Genomic DNA, 17,282 nt, shown 5'->3' with positions numbered 1-17,282 from the left:
ATTCAAATGTCAAGTGTGTTAATGGCATTTATTCCCTCGTAATCCTTGTTTGTTTGTTGTGGCAAAAAATAAAGCGTTTATGCATATGCACAAATGGAGTCAGTGACGCGTTTAGTTCATGCTCCATATAAACTGACACAATACATAATTGAATTCAATAAATTTTATATATTTTTGGTGTGTTTTTGTGACACATATGCATATGATAATATTGACAGCAGCTGTTGAACTTTAGTCGTATGGAAATTACAACGAAAATCCATTGAAACTATCACATAATATTCCACTTAATTGACTCGCAGACCGCAATAAAATTTAACCATTCAACCAGCTACAGATCCAGAAAAATTGCATATGTGATTGTCATTAATCCACCCCACTCCGTCTACGTCGATATTGCTGCTGCTGCTGCTGGTGCTGATGTTGTTGGTAGCGCGAACGTAATCCAAGAAATGAAACCAACTACAGCTTGTGCTTGTGTTTTTGTAGGCAAATCCTGACGTAACAGCAACCCTTGTGCTGCAAGCTCTTGTGGTATCCTGTAGCCGAATGATTGTCTCTAATTGGAAGTTTTGACGTGTATATTACGTTGATGGTGTTGGCGATGATCCTTTTGTGTGTGTGTGAATCACCCTTGTGTGCTTGTTGCACTTGGGGGTGGCAAATGCTGCGTGGGAAGTCAAAGCGCAAAGGTCTCTCAAGGCCCGGCCCAGGCTTGGTTACGCGTTAAATATTGAAAACATTTATGTTTAACCGGCAAAAGTTAAATTAATGCGCAAAAGATTGTTTCGATACAACAACAATAAGAAGAGAAACACATATCTCTGCAATTTAGGGGTTGTTATAAATATAATTTCGTTGATACGGAAACGGTTATTGCATTTTTTATGCACAAGTTGTTGTTTTATATGGCAGTGAAGCTATTTAAATTAATTTTTATTTAATATACAATTAGATAATTGAAATTGCTGCCGCTCACTTTTATCTTTCATTCTGCTTACTGAAGCTGCATTAAATTTCTTTGCAGGGGCTTGAGTCTTACCCCTTTTTTGACAACTTGTCAGCCTGTTTCTAATTATGTCCAGAAAATGCAGCGACCAGCAGCTTAACTAATTCACTGGGCTTGTTTTTTAGTTAATGCTTTGTCTTTATGCAAATTTTCATAAAACCATAAACAAAACGCAGCAAACCAAACACAAATTGAAAGCATAAACGCACGCTTGACCCCCAACAAACGCGTTGTTGTTGCTTGACCAGCGGTCAACGCAGGTAACAGAGGGTCGCGCACAGTGGCGCAGAGCTTATTAGTTGCGATTATGGATTCCAGTTCAACGAATCCGCAGTAATACGCACCAAAGATTTACATACACAAATATAAATACAAATGTTTGCGGTATTTCATAATTGGTTTCTTGTTTCAGCAACTCAATATATTATTGTTGGTGCACAAATTATTTTTAGCAGCAGATACTCAAACTATTGTGCTTAGCTTGCTTTTGTTCCAACGATAACTCAGAGCATCACACTAATTTAATTTAATGAATAATTACAATACTTGAAGCTTGTTCAATTATCTTTGATTTGAATCTAACCATAAAACAATGGAATTTGATGGCTGAGATATTAAGCGTTATAGCAATAATTTAATTATTTAAAATATTTTTAAATTAATTTTTGTAACTAGAGCGCTTACATCCTTTATGAAAAGGAAGGCAAAGCAATGAAAAAGAGATAGATAGTCAATTAGTATTATCACACCTAAAAATCATGCGTTTTTAATAGTAAATATTAGCTTCGATTTATCATTTGAGCTCAAATTGTTGTTCCAGGTACTAAGAAAAAAATCCCTGTAACTAAAAAGAAAGGTCGACTTAAATAAGACTAAGAAGAAGCTGATAAGCAATACTTTATATGTATGTTGAACTATCATATATAACTTTATCTAAATTGCTTGTTTCTTAGTGGTAATATTACCAGTCAAAAGCAGATAAATTTATTTTATTTATTAAATCGAATGAGTCAAAAATAATGGAAACAATTGATTACGCTGCATAGAAATTTAACCAATATAAGACATGTATAAGACTTTTAGTAACTACTCATCCAATATATTAGAAATACTTTTGAGCTAAATTGAAATTAATAATTTCAAACGATTGTTTCTTTTTCATTATAAAAATATTTTATTTACAATAAATCTGAGCTTAAAAATTAAGTGTAGATGGGTGCAAAAACTGCATAGAAAAATTTGTAGCAAATGTTTCGACTAAACTAGGCTTATAAAAATATATGTGTGTGTATATAATTGTACAGTGGGCACCCAAAGGGATGAACCACGTCTAATACTCACAACCAAAGATTGTAGAATATGATTTTTAGTTTTTAAGGTAATCTTGGTTACAACTTAAGTCTATCACAATAGAACTGACTAGAATATTGTAAACTTCACTGTTGCTGTTGCTTTGTTTTAACTGAGAAGCTAGTAGGCCATTTCCGCACCCCAGGGCCTATAGGGCTTGGCACCATTAGCGGCAGCATACTGTAGGGCACTGGCATTGTTATAGTCCTGACTGCCGCCTACGGGATATTGCGGTGCGCTGCTGTAACTTAAGCTCTCAGCTGTTATCGTGGGCAGGGGCACCTCGTTGCGCTGTTGAGTGTTCGTTAGCTCTATGTAGGTGGGCACCTGTTGCGTCTGCGGCTGCTCCGCATGCCCACTGTGCTCCTGTGTATAATGTTGATTCGTTTGTGGTTGCTGTTGTTGTTGTGGCTGTTGCTGTTGCTGCTGCTGCTGTGTTGGCTGCTGATGTTGCTGTTGCTGCTGCTGTTGATGTTGCTGCTGCTGCTGCGGCGTGGACTCTGTTCTTGGCTCATGTGAAGCAATGACGACTGGATGCGCTTCAGCTGCGCCAGGTACGCTGTTGGCCGAAACGCTGGAGCGGCTCAAGTGCTGTGGCGAAGCATTCAAGTAAACGCTGCTGCTGGGCACATAGGCGCTGGCATTGCCCGTGGGTCCGTAGCTCTGATAGGGCGTGGCCGCGCAGCTGGGCTGGTAGCCGCCGCTGGCTGAAAGCTCACGCTGCTGGGCAAAGTACTGCAGATGCGACATCAGGCGCAGGCGCAGCGGATCCTGTATATCCATGCCCTCAATGGTCACCAGATAACGCGCTACCTCGGCGGCGCATTCGCGGAAACCAATAATACTGTAGTCCATGGCAACGCGTTGAGGATCATAGCTCAGCGAGTCCAAAGCTGCAATGACAAATTGAGTGGGAAAAAGTCAATAAGCTGTTGTCACAATGCAAAACAAAAAAAAGCAATTCAAATAGTTGTTCCCACGCGGTCGCCTATTAAAAATGTGAAAAAAGCAACCCCCTTTTTGCCAGAGTCCTGCCCGCGGATGGCTGTAAAAAGAGGGTGTCCTCCATAATGTCAGTGGTGGTAAATTACTTGTAACTAGCCTCTATACTCAGCGTGGGAAGCGCTGAGCTTCGCTATTCTCTGGGGCGGTGTTTTCCCTCCCTATTAGTCAGATTTTCCCAGGCGCTTATCAACAAAGTGTTCTATCGGTCAACAGGTTACGCTTTGTTTATACTGATTTATGTTTACTATGGTGGATCATGTTTCGGCTCTAACTTTCCCATACTAGCAATTTCTCAGCGCAGCGTAAAATGAAAATGAAATACATTTTCTTTTGACAATTACAAAACTATTTGGCAACATGCTGAATTTTAAAAGAAGCTAATAATAACTAATAATATTTATGCACTAGTAATATTAATAGTAAACTAATTAAAAATTGATTTGTTCTTAATAATTTGTTTTAGCTCTATAGTTCGACTGTCTTAAAGAAATTGTAATTTTCCTTAACATATACACTAACTAGCTTTTAGACTAATTAAAAGTTGTATTAGAAGTTAGAAGCTAAGTGTTATTTTATAATAATAACTCTATATATTTCAAATAAAAATGGAATAACTTTGAACTGATAAACTCTTGTGTATTCATTTAAAAAAAAATTATAGAAAATCGTCAATCAATAGCTACATATGTCAATTTAGAATTCGGTAATTTAGCAAATCATTGCGCTTGCAAATTGGAAATTTTTTGAAATTTTTTATCGACGTCTGCTCTATAATAATTCATTATATTATTTGTATATTATTTATGTTGTGAGAATCAAGTGCTCAACAATTATAAATTATAACTTTTCAATTATTAAGTTGATTAACTGCTTGGAAACATTTTGAAGACTTTTTTCACTTTCACTTAACCTGAACAAACTTTTAGCACTTTACAATTGTTTGACAACAATACTCACTTTTTGATTGCAGATTCTTCAAGTGCTCAACGGTGAGCTGCAGAATCTCGGCCTTCTCCAGCTTAGCCGAGCCTTGTTTCTCATAGGCTGAGGGTACGAGGCGCTTGAGTTCTGTGAGCGAAGAATTGATGCGATCGCGACGTTTCTTCTCGATGACGCCGCGACGCTTTTTGCGGCTCATGAGCTGGCAGCTGCCTGTGCCACTGGGAGAGATTCTAAAATGCAAGAAGAGAGCATAAAATGAGTAATGCTAATAGATTAGGTTTTTATGTGGCGCATACGCACTGTTCTTTTGAGGATTCCTCGGAGTAGAGCTCGTCGCAGTCGCTCTCGGAGAGCGCACGCTTCAGACTGTTGTGCGAGTGATGGCTCTGATGGCTGTGGCTTTGTGGCGGCGGCACCCAGTGGCTCTGAGCCGTAGCATGTCCGCCAGCACTGCCGTAGCCCCAATGATGCAAAGGCGGCGCATTCACGTGCATGTTGTGCTCCATTTAATAAAACTTTTGTTGAACTTTTTCGTGTTGTTTGTATTGAGGGTTGAGAGTTGAGACACTTTGCCAAATTTGTATGTATGCCTTTTTCTTTATCACTTTTGTTGGCTTAGCACATTGAACTTGCAGCTTGGACTTTGTTTTTTGTTCTTGGTCAATTCAAGGCTAGAGAGCAGCTAGTTTTGAGCACGTGACTTATCGTGTGCGCGAACGGCGTTCGACTGATTTGGCCGCACACGACTAGCGGACGTTCTGGCCGCCGTTCCGACTCAACTCAACCCCTTTTTTACCGTTGCTGTTGCTGCTGGCGGCGTTGCAGCGCAGCGTCCAATAAGACTTCAACTCGACTCAAACCACCCCCTGGCAGCGAACGCGTGCCGCTTTGTGCCTTGAGGGTGGGCTTTGATCAGCGGGCGGCGAATGAGAGCGAGAGAGCAAGGACATTCAAATGAGCAAGTAGGCAGCATCGATGTTGTTGTTGTTGTTGTTGCAGCAACAACAGCAGCAGCACTTGCAACATATTGTGTTGCCCAAGTGCTGCAAGCCTCAATGATTATTATTAGTTAGCGCTAGCGATTATATCAGTCCAGCAGCAGCAGCCACGTCTCTCTCTCTCTCTCTCTCTCTTTTGTTCTCTGCATCTTGCTGCTTGTTGTTGTCGCATTGTCTCTTATTGTGACGACTTGTTGCAAACTGGAGCACGCGCCTGTGTGTTGCCGCCAGCCGAACAGCCGCCGGCTCGTGTGCGGCATGCGGCTCCAACAAGTGCAACAGCGGCAACAACAACATGGACACGCACTCTGAGCATTGTAGGTCAGTGTTCCACTTATCTGTCAAGGTTATGGAGCAGGTGCCGTCGCCCGCCGACCGTTGTCAAACGCCAATGACCTCTGACCCCAATCTACAATCTGCATACTATTGATTTTTATTACTTGATTTCTATGACAACAGATGCTGGAAGTTGCTTTGCTATCAATTACATAAGAATTTCAACAAAAAAGAAAAGCAGAAGGAGCCACAATAAATGTCTGCTCTGTTCTTTATATTCTAGAATTATTAATACTATCTATAATGAATTAAAGTACAAATAAAAACGCTATTTCAAATATATGCAAAGTTATATACTAAGCTAAATTTATTCTAGCAAGCTAAACTGTTTGATAAACTCTATTTTGCAATTTTCTTTTACATATTGCCGCGAATCTGAGTCTGAGCTGAAACTAGAGAAGATATTGCTGCACATAGAGCAATATATAATTTCTTATATTAAAGAATCTACTTTTGACCACTTAGTGCGGTCAGTTAATAAATTTCTATATTAAATAGAGAAAATTCTATAAAGCAAAATGGTCGCCAAATGAGCTTCAGGAGCATAAAAAACATAAACTTTCTCACACCAACAAATTCTAATACGATAGCCAAAGTTTGTTAATAGTTTAAACAAAAAGGATAATTTTGTATATAAGCTAACGCGATCAACAGCCTAATGAGCTTAGGATCGTAAGCATGACATTTTCTCTTATAATCTATTGGAGGTTTGTCCCCTAAGATTTGTGTGAAATTTTACTTCTAACCACGCTTCAGGACCTCTGCGTATGGGTTCAGCTTGTTCATATGACGCACATTAGAGAGAGGATTGAGGCGTGGGTCACGCAGAACCATGTGGATCTCCTCTGATTTCAAAAGCCGGGACCAATCGGTATTGGCCATCTTGGGCTGGGGCAGATTGATGCCTTTGCTTCAGGCGAATGGCTTCTTCCAGGTGACGAACAGATCATTCACGCACGCAAAAGTAGACTCAGCCCAGATAACAAAGCGCCCAGCATGGCCACCAGGAGCCAGTTTCAGCATATTCAGCTTATTCGCGCATCCTTGTGGTAGTAGTTTGCAAATCTCAAATCTTATATTTGCTTTTATATATCACATATGAAGCAATTTAATTTGAAGCACATTCCACTTTCCACTTTCCACTTTCCACTTTCATAAAAAAAGGCTCCGTTGCATATCTGCTAAATATTTAAATATCACAACTTACTGTTATAAATGTAAGCTGTCCTCTCAGATTTAAATAAATCAAATCGTGGCTTTTAAGCTTGTTTCCTTGATTAACAAACTGCCACAATTACTTGCTCAGTCCATCAATCATCTGGCATTTGAGCGTTAGGAAGGCAAAGCCAATTTAAAGTAATTTCTTGAAATATTACACACGGGGCGTATGTGTAATATGCTCCAAGGACAGCTATGCTATCGATTTCAGTCATGTCGAGCTGTAGTAATAAAAACAACAACAAAAAATTAAGAAAAGTGCTTTTCATTTGCTTTTAGCGCACTGTCGCTCAGGTTGACCAAAATTGAATGGCAAAAAGAGCTGCCGAGCTGGCGAGAGCTGAGCCACCCTTAAGCTGGTCCGCACCACCGCAAATCGAGCACTGAGCACTGACTGAGCGCGAGGCGCGTGGGAAAGCCAAAGGTTCGATGATTCTCACGCATGTTGCAAGCACGTGCGGGTCGTGCGCCGTGTTCTATAGCTTGTTGGCTGCGAGGAAGTGCGCGGGGCAGGGCTTCGTATATCAAATCGTTTGAAGTGCAGTTAATGCATGTTCAGCGCCATTGTTGTTGTTGTTTTTTTAATGGATTTCTTTTTTGAAATTGTAACCAATATTTCGCATAATAAATAAACTTTTACTTTTATAGTATAGTATATAGTATATATATGTATATATTAATCGAAAAATGGAAACTCTAACAGCGCGAGAGAGTCAAACGTTTGTAAGCTTTTTTAAATGTTAGGCTTTGTTTTTTGTTTTTTAGGTTTGCTCAGAAACTCTTAAGGCAAAGGTTACAGTTGTTGTTATTGTTGTGCAAAAGATACTGCGACTCCAGCTCCGCATCATCGATCCAGGTCTCGAGCGTGCAGGAGCTTGAGTGATGGCTCGAGCGCTGCGACTGCGCGCTGCCCAGGCGCTGCTTAGCTGCGGGCAGCGCTTGTTGACGCCAGCGCGTGTCAAAGTTCAGCCACTGCTGCTCCTGCTCCTCGTCCAGCGAGTTGCCGTTGATGTCCCACTTGACTATGGGATAATCCTCATGCGGCGGCTGCTCCATTATGATCACACTATGGTACTGACCATCGAACTGCGAGCCCAAGCTAACGCTGCAGGCGCGCAGCTTACGCGCCGGCGGCGTCCGCATTGCTGCACCTGCTGGCGCCGGCTCCTCATGCTGCGCATAGCTCAAATCCAGGCTGGAGTTGGACGGGGTGTGACGTAAGTAACGCACGTTCTCTTTATACTGCACTCGCTGGAACTCTATGCCGTTCTTCATTGGCGTTTGCTGCACCTCCAGCTCCAGCTGCTCCTGCTGCTCCAGCGAGTCGGCTTCGCAGGCGTATTCAAAATATTGGACGGATGGGTTAGGTTTGTTGTTCTTCTGATTACTGTTGCTGCTTTTGTATTGCTTCTCGTGAGCTGTCTTGGTGCTAAGATTCAGCTTGGGCTCTTCGTCCTCGTCTTCTTCATCGTCCTCCAAGCGCTGCACAAACTGCTTTGATGTGGAGATCTTACGCAGCAGCTGGAAATATAATTTTAAAATTATGTATTGCATTTATTACTACACTTAAATTATAAGTATTTATAATTGTAAACTTTATAATAAATGTTTTATTTATTTATTCATACACAAAAGTAAATACAAATATTATAAAATTTATATGACACATGGATATAAATTTTCTTCTCTTACTTCCTAAAGAACATATAATTTTAAGTATTTATCTTAATTAATTTGAACTATTTTTTGCAATAGCTGTCCGTAGTTGACATTGAATAAATAAATAAATAAAAAACTCTTGTAGCACAAGTACAAATAAATAAATAAATAAATAAATATTATTTATGCACACACAACACTGTAACCGGTAATCAAAATTCAAAATATTATTTTATTGACTTGAAGTACGCTGCAGTGCAAATAAACGAGCGAATCTCCCCACGCCCCCTGCTGAGGGGAGTACCAGTCACTTTCCTAGCCATTCACCATTCGTTTAACACGTTGACAGACTCGCGCGCGTATGCGAATCGTTGTTGTTGTTGTTATTTTTGTGGTTTTATGTTAATGCGCATTATTTTTATGCGAATTGCTGGGCAGGCTGCCGCGGTTTATTTTAAGTTTACCACACGCTGCGCTAAAAGGTCAGCACCACACGCAGACCATCGATTTTTTATTGATTGTGCACCACCCGCAATACGCACACTCACCCACCACACAACCGCCCACACTCGCACCCACTTACCTTGAGACAGGACTTCTTGGTGCGCTTCAGCAAATGGGACATGTCAGCGCCTAATTTGTGGCTATTGTTGTGGTTAGTGTTATTGCAATTGTTTGTTAACTTTAACTGTTATTCGAGGCAACATGAACGTGGGCATGGGCCACGCGTCATAGCGACTGCCGCTGCTCCGGATGAGGCTGCTGCTATTGCTGTTGCTGCTGCTGGCGTCTGCAACTCGTTGGCCTAACAAAACCAAACTGAGCCACGGCCGCTGCCGCTGCCACTAGAAACTGTAACTAACCATCAAGTCGGCTGTTGTTAGTAATCGGTAGTCGGTAGTCTCGGCATTGCGGCATTTGCTCAATCAGGCAGGCGGGCAGGTGGAGACTCGACAGGCGAGCCCGCCTCGAGTGACTCACTCAGCCAGGAACTGCAAGTGCCAAAATGAGCAAAACACAAACAGCTGAGAGGCCCGAAAGCCTTCGTCTGGCACCGGCGCAGTAAATTTCGTCTCACTAGCGTTGGCGCCTCTGAAATGGGCGCTCAGCAGTGATTCTTGTTGTTCCTTGCCTTGATTATTTAATGCGCCAGCTCAAGTGCACAATGGACCCTTGAGTGTCTGCTTGAAACAATACGAGGCATGCCTCCAAGACTAATGTGTCTAATATGCCTTCGGCCCACCAGACCTGCCTCACTGCTGCACTGCCTCATGGCCGTATGTGTTAGTTCCCAGTCTTCAAGCAAGCTTGTTAAGCGCTTATTTTCAAGCTGGCCCAACGCCAGTTTCCAGCTGTAAATCAAACTGACCTGATTTGAAATGGCATACGACTTTAAAGTGGAATGGGACTTTAACAACAGAAAATTTAAATAAACATTATCTTTCAGTATTTCCAACTAATAATTCACATACTTTGAATAGTAACATGTTGGCTAGTAATTTAGCCAATCCGCTACAGATAATAAGAGACTGAAAAAAATCCAACAGAAAGATTACATAAATACAAACACCAATAAGTATACAAATCTTTATTTTATATTTGTTTATAATTGCTGCGAAGACAAAAGTATACAAATCTGAATTGCAGCAATCTGTGAAATTCCCCATTGATTCTCAATTTTTTAATTGATATAAAATATATTTGACTAATTTTTTATTTAAATAAAATGTTTTAAGGTTTTAAGATATACAACATGTTAAAACAAGTGGACAAATTAAAGTTGGGCACAACCAACTTTTATATACACTTTGACAGTAATTACGCATAAGGCTTGTTAACAATTTAATTTTATTTTTAAGGAATTATTCATAGCGTTTTAGGCCTACCGCCAGGCACCTCTAACCATGGACTGGTTCAATACCTCCGATGGCCAAAGTACATCGAAGAACATTGTTCCAGATCCTTAGCTAGACCCTGTTTTTCGTCAGAAAATTAAAATTTACTGCAAGCACAGTAAATTTGAATGTACCGAAGAAAAATAGCGCCCATTGCCCAGCCGACACCCTCGTGGAGGGTTCAGTAGAGGTTTTTGTCAGCCGCCCTATTCGCCCTATTCAAATCAATCCTATTGCATCAATCTAACTATTCAAAGCACTAAGAGAAATTCCACTATGATAACTATAAATGGTTTCGAAGGTTGAAGCACTAACATCATCTGCTGGAATATTAGAAAAAGCCCAATCAATAGAAGTCTCACACCTAGTTGTCGAAGTATTTAAACCTAGCAAAGATCTAAAGCCCATTTCAATTAAATAATTGTAAGTCGCCCTATTGGATACAGCGGACTCTTATAAACAACCAAGAAACCTATAGAATTAAACATAAAAACGGCATACTCAAACACTGGCTCACTTTGTAGAGAACTAAATCTATTTCGCACGCTAGCACATTGTGAAATATTCGACGCTACTTCATTCTTAGCATAAACAATAATACCCCTTTTTGGTCGAACCCTATCAACAACTCCTACGCAATCTAAGCGGATGACTACTGTATAACCAGGAATATCAACATTTTCATTTGCATAAGTGGAAGCCTCAACAAAACATAGCAAAGAAGAAAGAAGCATTAGTTTGTCTGACCTTACGTCATCAATGTGACAATGGAGACTTTCTGTGTTGTGAAAGAAGACATCAAATCTCGAACTATCAAACAGGTGATCAAAATGAGTGTGAAGAAGCTTTTCCGAACGTAATTTCGCTAACTGATTCTGAACTTTATCATCAACTTTTGGAGACTTAGGAGCTACAAAATCGCCAACAATAAACAATCCTGAAGCAGTAGTAGCCCTACTGCAAGCAACATAAAGAGCAGCACGTAAAATACGAAGACATGTGTGAACAACAACCTTACTATAAGTAGCGCCCTGACTTTTATGAATTGTAATGCCCTCTGCAGCTACAATAGGAAACTGTTGACGGTCGATCGAAACTTGCTCATTTTTCCTATACTGGAAGCTTTTGACAACTTTATGAATAGGAGTCCAATTAGCTTCAGTAGGGTGAGCAAATTTCGATCGAGCGCCAACACCTACACTTTCTTCAGGAAATTTCATCCACAAGACTGAAGGAAAATCTAACGAATCTAAATCAATCTGCATCAAAACGCCTGCCGCCCCATTTACTAAGCCATCCGCAGTATCTACGTTAACCGTAACCATATATTTGGCTGAAGCTTTCAGTAGAAGAGAATAGCACAATCCCTGCGTTTCAGAGGACCTAAAGCTACAAATAGCCTCCAAAATCTTAATTCGATTAGCTGCAGTAAGGTGTGTAGCTTTAATTGTGTCTTTCGCCCTAGCAATAAAAGAAGGAGTTTGAATCGATGCTAACTTAAGAGAATTATAACTGTCTGTTGCTGCATTTGTATTGAAAAGGTGAATCGCATCAGCGGGAATCGGATCACCATCTGACAAGCGAACAATCCTAGAGCTAATGAGAGAAATATCCTCAGTAGTCATACTACCGGAAGCCATGTTATTCAGAGCGCAAGCAAACAATTTATCGTCGCGTTGCCTCATTATTTCAGTTAGCTCAAAGAACTTGAAAAGATCCCACATGGAAGAACCAAATATTGCGTGATATGGATCTGAAGAATTCGATTCAAAAATCCATCGGTCACCAACTGGTGATAGCTGCCGCAAATCACCAAAAACAATGACAGGAATATTACCTAAAGGAGCGGAGCTTTTAAAAATTTGTTTCAACCTGGAGTCTAAATAAGAAAACATTTTCGAGCCTACCATAGAAATTTCATCAATAATTATCAGCTTTAAGTCAATAAATTTTGAATGTAACGTATTAACTAAATCGTGACTTAGAGGCCTTAAATCAGAACCAGATTGGTTAATGGGAAGCGAGAACATAGAGTGAAGAGTCGACCCACTAATGCCAAAAGCAGCTTTACCTGTAGGAGCACAGAGGAGAACTTTAATAGAGGAAGGGTCGGTACCTGGCTTACCGTTGTACATTGTGGACAAAGACTGATAAATAGCAGAAATTAAACGACTTTTACCAACACCGGCACCACCTCCAACAAATTCATAAAAAACAGATTTGTTTTTGGCGTTGTGCAAAACGTGTGCTAGGTAAAGTTTCTGCTTCAAATTAAGACACCTAACCAGCTCAGATAAGTTTTCAGAACTTACAATGGCAGGAAGCTTAATATAGGAAGCGCTAATTATAGCTGGCAGCGCATAGAAAGTGAATCCGATAATATTTTAAAACATTTCAATCAACATGCTACACATATTTTGATCATCAACAACCTCAGCATTTTCTACATCTACACGAGACTCCTCCTCTGAAGCACTGTTTAAAGCATCCTGAAGCGCCCTATCATCTAACACGCTAAACATTTTACGATTTGCCTCTATCTCATCAAAGTGCTGACTACAAAAGTTTTCGCAATCTACAGAAATAACCTCCGCTGCCTCATCTCTCCAATGAAAGTATAACATTACAAGCTCCCTAAAAAAGTTATCCCTATCAGTATTTATATTGAAGCGACGATATCTAATAACACAAGGCTTAGTTCTCTTCCTAATAAAACCACTACCGTTCCGAAGCGAAAAAACTGTTACTTCTCCTAAAAGTGAATCGACATTTTCATCATCTGACTCCACGGCTTGGCGAGTTTGTTGAGCAGTTCTGCTAAATCTATAAAAAGCAGCAAACTCAGTCAAGCACAAACTTTCCAGTTCGTCGGGGCGCTGAACATAATGTTCAAGCAACCCAACCTCAAAAATTTCATTGGAGTCTTGAGGAAGATTTTGAAGTTGTTGTCTCGACTTCAAAATCTTTACTCTCTGCTCAGGAATAGACGTATTTATATAAATCTCTCCACTACTACTTCCCGACAAATGCATTCCTAAACAACAATAAACTGCCTCTTGAGCGGAAATTTCAGTTCCAGAAATGAACTTATGACCTATATGCTGCAACTTCTGTTTTATGGAAATATTACCTCTGCTAATCTCACTGACAGCCTCACGCATTAATTTCGAAATACCTCTCTGCGACTTGTTAATATAATTTACAACATAACTACAGCAAGCATAAGGATCAAGAATAAACTGAATATCAATATTCGCTCGCTGCATTAGAAGAAAGTGTTTATTGTAAGCGTTAAGCTTAATAGCAGCAAAGCTTCGCTTTAAGAACATTTTTGGTTTTTTCAAACTCGACCTAAGCGCCCATAAATAATTCTCATAACTAAGATTTAACTCACTATGGCCCAAAAAGAAATTGAAATCACACAAAGAAGCAACTGTCTCACTATCAAAAGAACTATCTAAGAAACCCTGAATCTTTTGAAAATTAGCACGGTGAAGATCTACATTCAAACTATCGTCATCTAAAGGGAAAAGAATTTCTGTTTGAGGCATTGGGGGGTATGGAATACCAAATCTACAAATTTTTTTTGACCTAACTTCCCGTCTACATGAATGAGAATGGTTATGCTGCTGATACTCAAGAAACGAAGCTACATCGACGCTATTTACATCAGTTGTTATGAACTCATCTACGAACGACTTAATAGACTCTAACGACGACTCATCAGTTAATTCGAGTTTGGGGGCATCTTTCAGCCAAAACATTCCGTGAATGTGTGGAGAACCTCGCTGTTGAAACTCTACTCGCCAATAATATTTCCTAACTGGATGCCTACCAAAAACACCTCCTTCCTTCTTCATAATCTTCAAAATCTGCCTATAGCGAAAATCGAAATACCTAGCACAAGTTACTGGATCAGCTCTAATCAAACGGGCCTTATCATCGAAGCTCAAATTAAATGCTACCTCTTCAGAAATCACAACCTTGTCCACATTTTTAGAAAGCAAAACTAAAAGCTCTGACCACCTAGTCTCAGCTGCAGAAAAAGTAATAAAAAATGTAGGAAGCCCAAACTGTCTAATCATCGCCATAACCTTCTTCTTCTCAGCTTCCCAATGTGCTGGAGAAGTCCTAATACCTTTCAAAACCCTATAGCCATCATCATGTCTAATCAAATTCTCAATATTTTCCTCATCAAGAGCCTGAGCAGCGGAAATACCTTGAATGGCGCTGTGCTTTCGTAAGCAAATAGAAGTGTTATTCCTAATATTCAACATCTCTAGCTTTTTATAATTAAGAAACAATTTATCTACTCTACAACCTCTTCTGTCAAAATTTCTAAGCTCTGACCTAACTATAGTAGTGAAACTCTCCTTACAACGCCTCTTGATCCCTGCGAAAATGGTGGGAAAGGCCAGCTCCTCTGAATCAACATCATCAATCATATTCAGAGGCCGCTGACCTTCTCCGGGAGCCATAACAATCCTATGTACGTTTTCTACTGGAATATTTTCTAACAAAGTCTCTTGCCCACCAGGATTCACTTCTTCGACCTCAACTACACTAGAATTATCAACAACCTGAGCCGACCTTTCTAATAATTCCGAAACTAACTCCCTATCATCAGCAGAAGCAATAAAAGGAACTGTGTCAGAGGTATAGGAAGACAACCACTGATCATTTACAGTAATGTTGTGTTTACTATAGAGCTCTGTATTTACCAAATACCTTATTGCGTCAGCAACTACTTTAGGCCTAATGGATTCAGCCATAAAATTATGGTTATACTCCATCTTTCGTTTGAGGTAAATTTGAATTACATCAGCTTCATGAAATGCCCTTGGTAGTGCTGTGACAACATTGGCAACGGGTATTGGTACATTTACCACAGCTCCTTTTATTGCGTTTTGTCGACCGTAACCTAAAGACTTTATAATCATAAAAGGAAGACGGGGAGAGATCAATCTTTCTTCTAATGGAGTCAAATTTTTTAAGCAATCAGGCAGAGGAGGAAAATCTAACCCATTTGTAATAGAAGCTCGTGGCTTTTTACCCAACTTAATGCTTCTACTACAAGTCTTGCAAAAGATAAATTTATTGTTAGAGGAGGGGAAACTATCTGAGAGAAATAAAACATCTGCTGCAATTTCTAGACTACACTTGCTTTCCAACTAACTCACGCGACAATCTATCTACTTGATGAAGGAAACCAGAGGCCCTTACAACAAATACACACCTGGTCAGGACCCTGCTTGACTGTTTTATTAAAACTTGGCTATGAAGTGAATCTAAACTCAAATTGCTACTAACTGCATGAAGTGGACTATCTTCTCTAACCTGTCTATTTCTATTAACATTCCTTCTATTTTCTGTCTCTCGACTATATCTTCTCTAACCTGCCTATTTCTATTAACATTCCTTCTATTTTCTGCCTCTCGATTATCTTGAATAGATCTATACTGACTAACTCTCTTGCGACAAACTCCTATTAGCATCAAAAGCTGCTTGACGCGCTAGCAAACGAGGAACTACGCCTGGCACTTAGTATTACGAGCCTGCTCTAATGATTTCTACGAATCGGAATTCTCTCTAACTTGCGAACCTAAGGGCTCTGTACTCTAGACTCTTTCTAAAAGTCGTTGGTCAGTATTTTGTCTTCGTTGCGTTCGTTGTTGAGTATTACGCTCCTGTTCGATTGCCCGAATAGCCGGGTCTTGTCTGCGTCTAGAGCGACGCGAGGTATTGGCTGCTTGCTCTTGCGCACGAATCAAAGTGTTTGCACGACGAGCAACATGGTCTGCTGTATTACGTTCCTGTTCGAGTGCCCGCGTAGCCGGGTCTTGTCTGCGTCTAGATCGACGCGAGGTGTCTGCAGCTTGCTCTTGCTCACGAAGCAAGTGTTTGCACGACGAGCAACATGGTCTGCTGTATTACGTTCCTGTTCGAGTGCCCGCGTAGCCGGGTCTTGTCTGCGTCTAGATCGACGCGAGGTGTCTGCAGCTTGCTCTTGCTCACGAAGCGAAGGGTTTGCACGGCGACTAACATGCTCTGCTGTATTACGTTCCTGTTCGAGTGCCCGCGTAGCCGGGTCTTGTCTGCGTCTAGATCGACGCGAGGTGTCTGCAGCTTGCTCTTGCTCACGAAGCGAAGGGTTTGCACGGCGACTAACATGCTCTGCTGTATTACGTTCCTGTTCGAGTGCCCGCGTAGCCGGGTCTTGTCTGCGTCTAGATCGACGCGAAGTATCTGCAGCTTGCTCTGTCTGTCTATAGTCAATGTCCGCCCTACGTAACCTTTGCGAAAGTCTATTTTCTACTCTCTCCCTATTAGCCTGATCTACATTTGACCTCTGTAACTGATTTCTAATTCGTTGCCTTTGGGCTCGCTGCGACGCTGAAACTTTAGTTGTTCTAGGCATATTATATAGCAAAATGGACACAAGACTCAGAAAACAACAGAATGCAAAACTCACTAAAAAACAACAAACACTTTTTTGAAAACCTGGCAAAAGCTAAAAAATATGCCGTGTTTATCGAGGATCCTGACAATAATAATGCTTATATAAAATTATTTTGTATTTAATGCAGTAAAAATGAATTAAATATATAGATATAGCCAAAGTTTATTCAAATATAATATAAAATATATATAAATATTTATATAAATATAATATAAAATATATATAAAAACTTGCGGTTTTAATTTCTTGGAAGTGGGTGGCCAACCCCACGAGTAGCTGAAGCTACAAGCGCGAACCGCGAATGTGGGAGTCCTGTCAAGCCTAAGCTCAAGACGCGTTCACCCCAATTAAAAATCGCGAAACCGTAACCGAAGTTAATCAAACTTATGTATATCTATATGTATGTGTGC

General features: G+C 40.3%; 2 protein-coding genes across 2 annotated transcripts; both read right to left on the bottom strand.

Annotated features, from left to right (window-relative positions):
- Positions 1 to 2,479: 2,479 nt before the first annotated feature.
- Positions 2,480 to 4,812, bottom strand: LOC108596115 (hairy/enhancer-of-split related with YRPW motif protein). Its single transcript, XM_017981543.1, has 3 exons — positions 4,607 to 4,812; positions 4,322 to 4,536; positions 2,480 to 3,252 (listed from the first exon to the last, which is right to left on the bottom strand). The coding sequence occupies exons 1-3, from the start codon at positions 4,810 to 4,812 to the stop codon at positions 2,480 to 2,482; spliced, it is 1,194 nt and encodes a 397-aa protein (XP_017837032.1).
- A 2,722-nt stretch (positions 4,813 to 7,534) lies between these two features.
- On the bottom strand, positions 7,535 to 9,337 carry LOC108595702. The gene is made up of 2 exons (XM_017980986.1): positions 9,101 to 9,337; positions 7,535 to 8,379 (listed from the first exon to the last, which is right to left on the bottom strand). The coding sequence occupies exons 1-2, from the start codon at positions 9,140 to 9,142 to the stop codon at positions 7,630 to 7,632; spliced, it is 792 nt and encodes a 263-aa protein (XP_017836475.1). The 5' UTR covers positions 9,143 to 9,337; the 3' UTR covers positions 7,535 to 7,629.
- Between the last annotated feature and the right edge of the window lie 7,945 nt (positions 9,338 to 17,282).

Source organism: Drosophila busckii, chromosome 2R (genome assembly GCF_011750605.1).
Source record: "Drosophila busckii strain San Diego stock center, stock number 13000-0081.31 chromosome 2R, ASM1175060v1, whole genome shotgun sequence".
Lineage (NCBI taxonomy): Eukaryota > Metazoa > Arthropoda > Insecta > Diptera > Drosophilidae > Drosophila > Drosophila busckii.
Note: the sequence above shows the minus strand (reverse complement) of the source record. Positions and strands in the feature narration are given on the sequence as shown.

Coding starts and splice junctions, on each gene's coding strand:
- LOC108596115 (XM_017981543.1), bottom strand. CDS start 4,812: ATGGAGCACAACATGCACGTGAATGCGCCGCCTTTGCATCATTGGGGC. Junction 4,537..4,606: donor GAGGAATCCTCAAAAGAACA/GTGCGTATGCGC, acceptor CTTGCATTTTAG/AATCTCTCCCAGTGGCACAG. Junction 3,253..4,321: donor GAAGAATCTGCAATCAAAAA/GTGAGTATTGTT, acceptor TTGTCATTGCAG/CTTTGGACTCGCTGAGCTAT.
- LOC108595702 (XM_017980986.1), bottom strand. CDS start 9,142: ATGTCCCATTTGCTGAAGCGCACCAAGAAGTCCTGTCTCAAG. Junction 8,380..9,100: donor CCAAGAAGTCCTGTCTCAAG/GTAAGTGGGTGC, acceptor TTATATTTCCAG/CTGCTGCGTAAGATCTCCAC.